At 54.3% G+C, this 11,770-nt stretch overlaps 1 protein-coding gene across 1 annotated transcript; it reads right to left on the bottom strand.

Annotated features, from left to right (window-relative positions):
* Nucleotides 1-2,275: 2,275 nt before the first annotated feature.
* PPDPF (pancreatic progenitor cell differentiation and proliferation factor) lies at nucleotides 2,276-5,756 on the bottom strand. Its single transcript, XM_069871855.1, has 5 exons — nucleotides 5,600-5,756; nucleotides 4,004-4,093; nucleotides 3,123-3,200; nucleotides 2,859-2,955; nucleotides 2,276-2,642 (listed from the first exon to the last, which is right to left on the bottom strand). The coding sequence occupies exons 2-5, from the start codon at nucleotides 4,056-4,058 to the stop codon at nucleotides 2,531-2,533; spliced, it is 342 nt and encodes a 113-aa protein (XP_069727956.1). The 5' UTR covers nucleotides 4,059-4,093; nucleotides 5,600-5,756; the 3' UTR covers nucleotides 2,276-2,530.
* Between the last annotated feature and the right edge of the window lie 6,014 nt (nucleotides 5,757-11,770).

Genomic DNA, 11,770 nt, shown 5'->3' with positions numbered 1-11,770 from the left:
CCCACCACAGCGGGCAGCACAATGACCTAACACATAGGAAATCTGCTGGAAACAGCAGTGGGGATGGAAAGAGCACAAAAATAAACACGCTTGGCTGTCAGATGCTTTTCCTAAACACAGCTGAGTGCCATAAGTAGGCAAGAAAGGCCTCACAAATACCAGGCACCCACAGCAACTGAGGTACTGCCTTTGTTCCTGACCACGCCACGAAGCTACCTGGGAGCACAGCCAAGGCAGGGCTGGGCTCTCCCTGGTTTTTCATCCCTAGCAGAACAGGAGCTCGTGTCTGTGAGAGTTCACAGGCATTCAGAAAAATCTTGTATTCAGCAGGGTTTTTTCAGGTGGTTTTGCTCCTCTGCACAGGGAGGCATTGGCATCAGGGCAGATCACTGAGGCTGTGGTCACCGCTGAAAACCCAACCTACCCTGCAGCAACGTGGGAACGAGCTTAACCCCCATGCAGCATACAAAACTGGGATGAAGGAGCATCAGTGTGCTGGTGGCTTTGCTGCATGTGGCCACAGCAGCTTGCCCAGAGCTGCATCAGGCCAGGGAAAGTGCCCAGCTGAAAGCAGAGACACCAGGACTGGTGCCTTTGCTCAGCCACAGCCTCCCCTGGGTTCCTGGGGACAGGCTCTCTGTCTGACCCTCTGCATCACACGCCCAGCAAACAATATTGACTCTACCTTTCTGTGTCCACACTTTTATCTGCAGCCACTGGAGCTGCAGGCTTGGAAAAAAACCCACATTTTCCTTGCCAAATTCTGGAGCTTCTGCTAAGAACCAGCAGCAGATGACACCCCACTGCTCCACTGAGACATCCCAGGTCAGGCAGCAGCCAAAGGGCTTTGCCCAAGCATGGAAGGACTGTGGAGCAGCGCTTGCTGGTGTAAACCAACACCATAGCCAGCCTTCCCAGCTCAGCAGCCACATAACACGTCTCGTCTTGTCTTAGTCGGAAAGCAATTGTTTTTCTTCTGGATTTTCCTGGAGTTTATGGAGCTCAAAGGGTGCCACGTGCCTCCTGCGACACACAGCCACGAGCATGCAGGTGCATTCACTGCCCGGCTGGACGCCAGGCCAGATCAGTCATGGAGCGATGATGTGCTGCTGTGGACACGGACGTCACCCGCAGGGTGCTGACAGCCTCAGGGCTCCAAACTGCGTGCCTGAGGCTGCTGGCCCTGCACAGCCCCCCACAGCCATTCCCTTCAGACACACACGCTTACACAGGGTGAACGGAGGTCCCAGTGCTGCCCCAGCCCCCTCCTAGGGACAAGGGCCACACAAACCCTCTGCCTGAGGACAAGGAAAGCTGCCTGGAGACACAGAGCTCTGGGCAAAGCTTGCACAACACTTTTCCCTACCAGGAAAAAGAAGCGAAGCTGGAAGTGACCCTGGATGCCCTTGCAGCGCAGACAAAAAGCAGAGCAGCCTCCTCCACTCCGGCTGCTCCTGGGCCAGGCAGCCCAGAGCTGCCTCAACACCCAGCTTTGCCCTTTGCCCTGCTGCTACTGGGGCTGCAGAGCCTGGTGCACAAAGGGCCCATAATTCATCCTGGGGCTGAAAGCAGGAAGATTTGGCATCTTTCAATCAGCCCTGGCAAGCTTTTGTTTGCCTCCAGCAGGAACAAGGACCTTGCCCTCCCTTGCATGCAGGCGCTTGTTTTCTCTGTGCTTTATCAAGCAGAACTCCCCTGCTAACAGGTTGATCACAGGAGGGCCAAACAGCCAAGTTAACTAGTTTAAACCAAAAAAAAACAGTCAAAACACCACTTGGGGCCAGCTGGGGTCAACAGGTGCCCAGCCCAGCGCACCCCAAAGCTTCCACCCATACCCCAAGCTCCAGACTGATACCAGACCTACAAAATCCAAGCCCTGAGCAAGCCTTATCTCTCCCCACATTATGCAGGGCTCCCTCTGCACTCAAATTCTTCCTCCGGCCTCCAGCACACCCATGCAGAAGCGTCACCCCCACGAGGCACGGGTACCCCAGAGGCAGGGAGCAGGGCAGGACAGCAACGTGCAGAGCTCGGTGCCAGCAGGGACAGGCTGTGCGGCCAAGTACGGAGCACTGGGTGGGGGAGGCGGTGTTTGCAGCGCGACCACAGCAAAGCCGGATCTCGCTCACACACAAAACACACACCAGTGAGTCACTAACACGGCCGTGTCATCGCATGATACCGATCCGGCACTACCGGCCCCTGCTGCGATCAGACGCTGTGCTGTGTCCCAGTGTGGCCCCACCAACACCCCCAGCTCGGATGAAAAAACAGGTTTGAAAAGGCTGCTTGACTTTATTAGTTGCCATTGTACAAGTACAAGGTAAATAAAACGTGTTACCGAGTCTGCGCAGAAAGGGCGTAGCTGCATTAAGAAAGAGTAAAAAAGCTGGTGTGGGAATCATCAGGGAGTCGCTGCACGCTTTTTTTTTTATTATTACAAAGCAGCATCTTTGCCTCAGAGCAGCCTGCCTACTCTACAGGGGGAAGGGGATGTGCCCGCCAGGGTGGGGAGCAGCCGTCGATCCACTCAGGCTGAGGGTCCAGAGCTGGGCTCACTGGCGTGGCGCCTCCGTCCCACTCCGGGGGCCGGCACCAGGCCACAAGCCATTGGTCCCATTGTCACCTGCAGTGCTCCCAAGCTGCAAGACAGAGCAGAGAAAGGGTCAGGCCAACGCCGAGGCGCTGCATTGTCACTCTGTATTTATTTTTGCAGCAAAGGAGTCAGTGCCCTGGGCATGAAGACATCGCCCACTGGATCAGGATGCCCCTCGGGGGACGTGGCAGGGCTGTCTCCCACTGCCACGGGTGCTGCATTGGCTTTCCCTCGTGTCATCACATCCAAGGAAAGCACTCACCTCTCTGGGGATTCTGACACAGTTGTCATGGCCGGGTGAGTCGTCTTCCCAAAGAAGAAGCTGGCCCACCAGTGGCCAGGGTCAGACTTGGGCAGACCTGAGGGACAGAGTGGGCCAGGGAAGGTCCAGGTCAGTGCAACCTGCCCTGCTACCACCCCAGTCGCGTCCCACAGGAGGGGCTGGGTGACCTCCAAGGAGATTTGCAGTGGAGGGGCCAGGAGCTGAGTCCTCCCCTGGCCCCAAACCAGGAGAAGCAACACTTACCCGGGGGGTGGGGGATGACCTCCCCAGAATATTCCGAGCTGCCGCAGGAGCTGTTGCTGGATGTGGAGCTCAGGCGTCCTGCGAAGAAATCTCACTATCAGAGCCACCCCTGACCCTCAGCCGTGCCATGAAAAGCAAAGCATGGCCTTGGTGTGGCCATCCCTGGGGTGACAACGGCTCACTTTCATCACCGCCTCGCCCCAGCACTTGCTCAGCTTTAGCACCAAGTCAATAAAAGTCACTAGGAAGGGAACACTACCAGGATTGCAAGTTTGTCAACAGCAGGGAGCAGAAAAGGACCCGAACACCTCTGTAGGAAAACACTTGCAACCCTAAGGACTTTATTTAATGGCTGTACATCTGTATGCAACTTTGGAAGCCTTTCCAGACTACCCGAGGCCAAGAGGATGCAGATTCCTGCACATAATCCATCCAGTTTTAGTCCAGCTGCTACAAGCCTGTTACTAGTTTCAGCTCAAGGCAAATACTTTAATTCTCTCTGGTTTAAGCAATCCATTAAACCAGAAAATCTCTCCTCTGGAGATGCACCAGTAGCTGCCATTGCTCAAACTGGTTTTGCAGCTCATTTCCACAGCAACAGTGCAAGATACCTCCCCTCACCTACAACTTTAATAACAAGTGAAGGTGACTGCAAGACCCGTCACCAGCCAGCCAGGGGCTGTGGTGGCCCAAAGGAGGCTCCAAGGAGCAGGAGGGATGGCTACTGGCTGCCCCCTTTCTCACCAGGGATCATGCCAGCTCTCATTGGGCTTCAGCTGAAAGCTCACACCTGAGCTTAACTTCACCTCTGCTGGAGCTGCACCCCGTCCAGCCCCACAGAGCACCCTGCCCGCTCACCCACCGCGGCGCTGCCCCCTTACTTCTGTAGTAGTTGTGTGTCGCCATGAGCGAGCCGCTTGATGGGATGGATGCCATGGTTCTTGATCTTGGTTCTTGTGCAGATCTCAAACCTGCGCACAAAGGGGTGTTTGTCATTGCAGAGGGGCTGCGGCACGGCCCCCGCACCCTCACCCACCCGGGGCTTGACCTGCACCCACCCACGAGAAAGAGTTTAAATGGTCCTAGTGTGATTTCTCAAGGCATTTGACACACACGCTTTCCAAGTGTGTACAGAGGTTAGCGCTCACGGTGCCACACACCGTCGAAATCCACAGATGCAGAGCTAAGACCTACGTGCAGAGCCAAAATAACTTCTCGGAAAAACACGACTTGCATGGAGCACAGGCCTGTGCAGCAGTGTCCCTGCACGTCCCTCCTGCACAAACCAAGTTCCTTGTGTTGTATCAGCAGTTGGGAGTTAAGAAATCTCAGGCAGCGATTGCATAAGCACCAAAGGAGTGTTCTGCTCGGGGCACATACTGAGGATTCGCGTGGAAGGGGTTCCAGCCCCAGCCTGTCCCCAGCACCCCTGAGCCCAGGGCAAACCTGCCAGTCGTGCGCTGTCATGCACAACATCGTCCTCCGTGGGCAAGCAAACCACTCTCCCCAGCCCACAAGAAGCCTAGTCCTGAGCTGGGAAATATTCTCCTCCTCCTGGTACAAAATGCTCTGCTCTGCTAAGGTGCTGACTCTGCCCATGCCCCATGGTCTCATCCCTTCTTGGTCAAGCAAGGCGCAAACAACCAAAGGCACCGCTTGCCAGCACGAGCCACAGTGCTCTGGCCGTGCAGGAGGCTGCTGAGCCTCAGCACAGCCAGCGTCCCAGGATCGCCACCACCCTCTGGACACACAGGTCCTCCTGAAGCCTGGGACCCCCACCACCCTCTGGACATCCAGGTCCTCCTGAAGCCTGGGACCCCCACCACCCTCTGGACATCCAGGTCCTGCTGAAGCCTGGGACCCCCACCACCCTCTGGACATCCAGGTCCTCCTGAAGCCTGGGACCCCCACCACCCTCTGGACATCCAGGTCCTCCTGAAGCCTGGGACCCCCACCACCCTCTGGACATCCAGGTCCTCCTGAAGCCTGGGACCCCCACCACCCTCTGGACATTCAGGTCCTCCTGAAGCCTAGGACCCCCACCACCCTCTGGACATCCAGGTCCTCCTGAAGCCTAGGACCCCCACCACCCTCTGGACATCCAGGTCCTCCTGAAGCCTGGGACCCCCACCACCCTCTGGACATCCAGGTCCTCCTGAAGCCTGGGACCCCCACCACCCTCTGCACATCCAGGTCCTCCCCAGCTCCTGCTGAAGCCTTCCCTGGTCTAAAGATGCACCCACTTTTGGGGTGTCCTGTTAGAAAACGTCCTCCACGCACTCATCTCTCCATTAATACACCAAGCCTTAGTGGGGAAACTGAGGCACGGGGCCATCTCCCAGAAGTTTCACCCCAAAAGGCCTCGGTGCAGCCTTGCAGCTGACCCTTTCACAACGCAACCACCCCCCACTCCCTCAAACTGCTCCGGGCCGCCCCGTTCCCCCCCGCCCGGGCTGCAGTTCCCGGTCGCAGCGCACCTGGGCTGGGCGGCGGGGATCCGGCGGGCGGGCAATAGGGCCGCGGGGGCCGCTCGGCGGCGGCGCCGCCCGGGGAACGCAGCAGCGTCCGCTTCCGCTCCGCACCGCACGGCCTGAGCCGCGGCGCTGCCGACCCCGCCCCCCGCGCGCCGCTATAGCCCTTCTGGCCACGCCCCCCAGCGGCTCTCCACCAATCAGAATACGAAGCGGTGCAGGCCACGCCCCCGTAGCGCTAAGGCCACGCCTCCTAAGGGATCTCCGCCAATCAGATGAGCACTGCCCCCTTAGGGCTGTCCACCAATCGGGAGAGGAAAGGTGCTGGCCACGCCCCCATAGCTATGAAGCCACGCCCCCACCGACTCTCTGCCAATCAGAGGCCGCTATCTTTTGGCCCCGCCCCCTCGGGGGCGGGGCTTCGCGGGTAACGTGTGCGCGGTACTGGGCGCTTGGGGGCAGCGCGGCCTTATGGGGGCGGCGCTTAAAAGTGAGACTATAAATGAATAAATAAATAAATATGGATTTGAAGGGATTCTAAGCTGGCTGGGAGGTATCGGTTTGGGGGGAGAAGGCTTTATTTTAAAAGAAAAAGCCTACAAAGAGGTCAAAATACAGCTCTGGTTTATAGAATTGTGGAAGGGTTTGAGTTGGAAGGCCCTCAAAGCCCACCCAGTCCCACCCCTGCCATGGCAGGGACACCTCCCTCTGGATCAGGGGTTCCAAGCCCCATCCAACCTGGCCTTGAACCCCTCCAGGGATGGGGCAGCCACCACTGCTCTGGGCAGCCTGGGCCCAGGGCCTCCCCACCCTCATAGGGTGTCTGGGTTCAGCCCTGCGGAAGGGGGTCTGGGGGCTCTGGTCGACAGCAAGTCAAGACAGGGAAGGAAAACTGCCAAGAGGAACAACTGTGTCCTGGCTGAATCTGAGGGGAGACCTCATCACAGTCTACAGCTTCCTCACAAGGCGAGGAGGAGGAGGAGGAGCAGGTGCTGAGCTCTTCTCTCTGGTGACCAATTATAGGACACAAGAGAATCACAAGAAGGTGCACCAGGGGAGTGTTAGGTTAGACAGTAGGAGAAGGTTCTTCCCCAGAGGGTGGTGGAGCCCTGGAACAGCTCCCAGCGAAGCAGTCATGGCACCAAGCCTGACAATAGTCCAGAAGCGTTTGGCCGATGCCCTCAGCCCCATCTGTGAATGTTTGGGGTGTCCTGTGCCAGGACAGGAGCTGGACTCGATGATCCATGTGGGTTCTTTCCAACTCAGCACATTCTATGATTCTAGGAGAGGGGAGGCAGTGATGGGTGGCTCCAGGAGGACATTGACCTCCCTGCACAGACCGTGGGGCTGCAAAAGGAGCGAGCTGCTCTGAAAGCTGGGTTTGTCAGCAGGACAAGCCCCTCTGGCACAGGGACACTCCGCGTGACCCGTGTCCCCGCATCCCCCCGCCTGGTCCATGGGATGGACACCTTTCCCCGTGCACCACCCATATGGATACTCCCAGGAACTTGGCCAGGACAACTTCAGGGAAAGCCTTAGCACCACAAGGCTGTAAATAAACCTCAGGGGTTTAAGAAACAACACAAGAGCATGCGTGATCAAAGTTCAGGACCAAGCTGCTCCATCCGTGCCTCAGTTTCCCCACTGATAATACTGACTCAGTGCTTTCCAGGGAAGGAGTTGGTCGTGATGGACTTTGAATACACAAATACCAACTGGCAATTTAAACAGCCATGTGGCTGTTTTCATGCCCAGCATTAGGCTTCACTTTTGTCCCTCATGATCAGGTTTGCTCACACAGGACAGATAAGAAAAAAACGGTTGCCAGCGGTAACATAGACCCCAGAGAGACAGATTTAAAAAGAAAAGAGGAAAACACAGAAACCTTGCTCAGAAGCCAACTGAGTTGCAGTCAGCTCGGAGGCTTTAATTAGAGGGAAACCAAAGAGAAGATCTATCCAAATCTCATCATCTGCTTGCTTTTAAAACAACTGATTCTTGATCAATACAAATGAAATTCATCTCCCTCTCCTGAACACTCCCAGCTAGGAAACCAGACTGGATGCTCCATCAGTCCCTCCTGGCCCTCGTGAAGGCAGATTGGTTTTGGCAATGGGATGAAGAGCAGACAAAGAAGCATTTTGCTGGAGAGTCTAAACCATCCACAAGGGGAGTCTGATCTCCCCTGAACCACTCACTGGCTTTTCTTATCTGCCCTGTGTGTGCCATTGGGAAAGACCCTTTCGTGTCATGTTTTGCACTTGGCAGAAACATCTCAAGGCCCTCAAAGCTGAGGGAGCTGCTGCCCCTGTGCCAGCACTCATGGGTCATCACAGATGGCAGTGCCAAAACTGGGGATGGTGGGGCATCCCGGTGCCCAGCCAGTGAGGCTTAACACTGCTGCCAGGCTCCCTCTGGGGATGGGACATCTCAATGGCTACAGGAATCTGGTCAACGGTGAGAAAGTCACCCACCAGCCCCTTCCTCACCTCTCTGCATTGGAGCATGCAGCAATTTTCCTCCTAGGTAAGAAGGCAGTGCTCGCTCCCAGCACAGCAGACTTGAGCTCTCTATAGTGCTACAAGGTCTCATCCTGCACCACTGAGGGGCTTTCTTCCTTTCTAGAGGACCTCTCACTGCAGAGGAGTGAGCAGGCATGACTTGTGCTCAGGCTCTGCTCTCCTACCACTATATTGCGCTGTCCCGGCTGTGTTGCTTGGTGCTGGGTTGGAGTTTCAGGCAGCTGCTGCCACCTATGGATAAAAAATACCCAAAATGTTCACCCTAGACACTACTGGGGCCATCCTCTCCTCTCTGCCCAGAGCCTTTACAGGCACATTGAGATCAGTGACCAAACCCATGGTCGTGTTGTGGCCTGACACAGATGCCAGCACATCTTCCGCTGCCTGCACATGTTTAAATTGGAAAAGAGGATGTTCTGGAAATTAAAGGAATGAGTTTCCTTAAGCACAACATGTGAGCAACATATTTTACCTGTTGGCTGGAAATTGCCCTCTGCCTTTCTGGGATAAGTGCAGCAAAGTGACCCAGGAGAATAAACCAGAGTCACATCAGGGCATGCACCACTGTCCCCACAGTGCTGGGAACTCTACTGTCCTCACCTGCCGTTTGTGCCAAGGGGTGCAGGCATCCAGGGTTGATTTCCCAAAGAGCACAGGGAACTGGCAACAATAAGCCCCCAAAATTCGGAGACTGTTCTGCAAATAACGTGCCTTGGTGGAGAGAATTCAGTGGAAAGTCACAAATTGTTTGATTTCCCTATGCAAAAGGGGTTTCTCCAATTTGGAAAAAGCAGAGAAGAAAGACAACTGCTGCTTGCTGTCATCCAGAAGCTTTATGTGGACTTGTTCCATGAGTTCTTGACTTTTGGCCCCTCTATTCCTCTGCAAAACCTGGAAAATCATCATGCAGAAACCAGGAGCAGCGCTGAGCAGGACCCATCTCTCCATAGAAAACCCCAAGGCCAGCGTCTCCTTTGTGGTATTGACAGAAATTTCACTACCATCATAAGCAAACAAATTCCTCACAAATATAAATCTTTGAGCTTTCATGGGGGTTAGTTCAGCAACAAAGATCCCTGATCCTTGTTTCTCCCTTTGGATGCATCCAGAGCTTATGCTGCTAGCCAGGTACCTCCGTTAACAGCCCTTTGACTAAAGCGATCTGAAGATATGGGCAGGGAGGTCTCTTTTTGCTCTGTGCTGTGGTTTAATAAGAAAAGCCATCCCCAGGATTAATGAAGGCTTTTCCTGACTTGGAGATGTTCACGGCTGCCAAAACAAACACATCAATCTGTTGTAGCTTGATACACCCTTGCTGGAAAACAATTGCGGTCCAGGAACAAACAGCATTAAACCACAGCACGGAGGTGTCTTATCTCGCTTTCCACAGCAGAGCTGAGTTTTAGGCGTAAATACCTACAAACACCAGTGATGGATGCCCCATCATGGAAGGGTTTGCCTGTCTTGACCCCATGAATCAGTTGTTTGGTGGAAAAGGGGTTTCAGGAGAAGCATCCCCAAGTGCTACCACCCATGCCTGGGATGGATGGGGACAGTTTTAAAGTGCTTTCAGTATTGTCCATTCAGCTTTGCTGCCTTGGATTACCTTGGGCACTCGATGGTTGTGGCTACACGGAAACCCCAAGGGGCAGTTCCCGGTGGTGCAAGCACTCTAGTGGGTCCTTGGGTGCAGCCCAGCCCAGCTCACCTCACACAAGGCATGCTGCTGTCCCATCAAGGATGACACCAGACACCATCCCCAGTTGGCCGGGTGGCCAGAGAGCTTGGGCATCTTGCTATCACCTCCCAAGTTTATTTTTAAACCTCTGGCTCCAATTTAAAGGTATCAGCAGCATGTGCTGAGTGCAGGACCTCAAAATGCTCCCTTCCTCCTCCTTGTCCTGCCTTTCTGTCCCATCATTGCTGTCTTCATCTCGCCTCTACAGGTCTATAGCATAAGCTGAAAAACCTGCTCACGTTAAAAGTTTCACAAAATCTTCTCCTGTTGGGTGCCTTGGGCTGGGAGTGCTGCCAGGCAGGCACACACAGAGAGGCATGATATATCAACATGGGGGCCTGGAAAGGTTGATCTCATAGTCAACCCCACGTAAACATGCGCTGGGAACCTCTGGGAGATGCAGCAGGGAATCCCATCCCATCTTAACCCCAGTTAATCTGGGGTTTAGCTGAAAGGGGAACACCTGTTCTATGTGCACCAGTCAGCATTGCCATGGGTTGCATGTTGTATAAATGAGGAGAGGATGACCAATGTCCTGGTGTTTTGAACTTTCCCACTTCCAGCAGATAGTAAATGCCAAAACATGGGTGCAAAGCCTCTGCCAAGCCTCCAGAACTGGTGTGGAAGGAGCTGGAAGCCTGACCTTGGGAAGAAGGAAACCTAACAGCTTTCACCCTTTACATAAAGCTGCCTTTTGGAGGACAACCACTTCCCAATACACCTGATGTGCTTTTCTGATGGGTGTCGCGTGAGGCCAGCAAGAGGCTCTGCATTTCTGCCTTTCAGGGAAAATCTCTACTACTCTGCATGGGAAGAAGGAAGAAAATGGCAATGTCTAGCTATTCCTGTGTCCAGCCCCCACTTTTCTCCAGTGAGAGTAGAGCTTCTGGGGCCACATCAGGGCAGGCATCCCTCGTGGCTGCTGTCTGCTCTGCCAAAGCCTTCAAAGGAGACCTGATGGGTTTCATAGAAACACAAAACGCGAGCGCTCAGATAGCTGAACACGTTACTCATGAGAAGAAACACCCCCAGCGTGAAGGCGAATTGAGGGAGGCAGCCTGGGGTGTTCGCATCCCAGATACATACAAATTACCGGCACTGCGGATTATTTGCTCTCCCAGTCACACCAAGCAGGGCCTCTTTGAGGAGTAAAACAAAAATCTCAATTATTACATCTAGGCAAATGGGAATTTTAGCACAGCTTAAAGCTTCAGATCCCACCCTTGGGGCTGTGAGGCTGGATGGGGTCAAAGTGATGATGTAAGAGGGGTAAGAGGTACCTGCCATGCATGTCCATCCCTTTGTGGGGGGTGTCTCTGTGTTCTTGGGTGACCCCAAATCATTTGGTGGTGGTTTGTGGGGTGGGAGAATCAAGCCTAAATATGACGTAGGGCAACTGTTTCAGCTGAGACCTGAATCTGAAGCCAGATGGATGGAGATGAGGTGCTAAACTTCAACCGCCCTCAGATTTTGCCTGCTCTGGTCTCTTTTATTTTACATAGCTGAACATTTAAAGACAGATTGCCACTATATTCCAGGGAAAATGGTTCTGCTCAGGCATGATGATGAGACTGATGGTCCACAGGGACTGCACATATTGAGTGAAAGCCATTTCTCTGGGCACTGACCGGATCTGGGCACACAGCTGTGGCTTTAAGCTTCCCAGAGGCTGGGCATAAAGTGGCTTAACCCAGCCAGGATTAGACAGGTCTGACAGCCCTCTCTCCTACTCCTGTCCCTACTATTTATAGTCTGATGGTCCATCTGGCTTCATTTTGTTGTAGGAGTAAAGCACAGTGCACTGCTTGTTTCTCTTTTCCCTGCCTGGGAAATGAGGTGAAAAATCAAGTTCTCTTTACTGGAGAAGGAAAAGACAGAGGAGAACTCCATCACACACTCACCTGGCCCAAGTGGCAG

This window comes from Phaenicophaeus curvirostris, chromosome 18 (genome assembly GCF_032191515.1).
Source record: "Phaenicophaeus curvirostris isolate KB17595 chromosome 18, BPBGC_Pcur_1.0, whole genome shotgun sequence".
Classification (NCBI taxonomy): Eukaryota; Metazoa; Chordata; class Aves; order Cuculiformes; family Cuculidae; genus Phaenicophaeus; species Phaenicophaeus curvirostris.
This window is presented reverse-complemented; position numbering and strand designations above follow the sequence as displayed.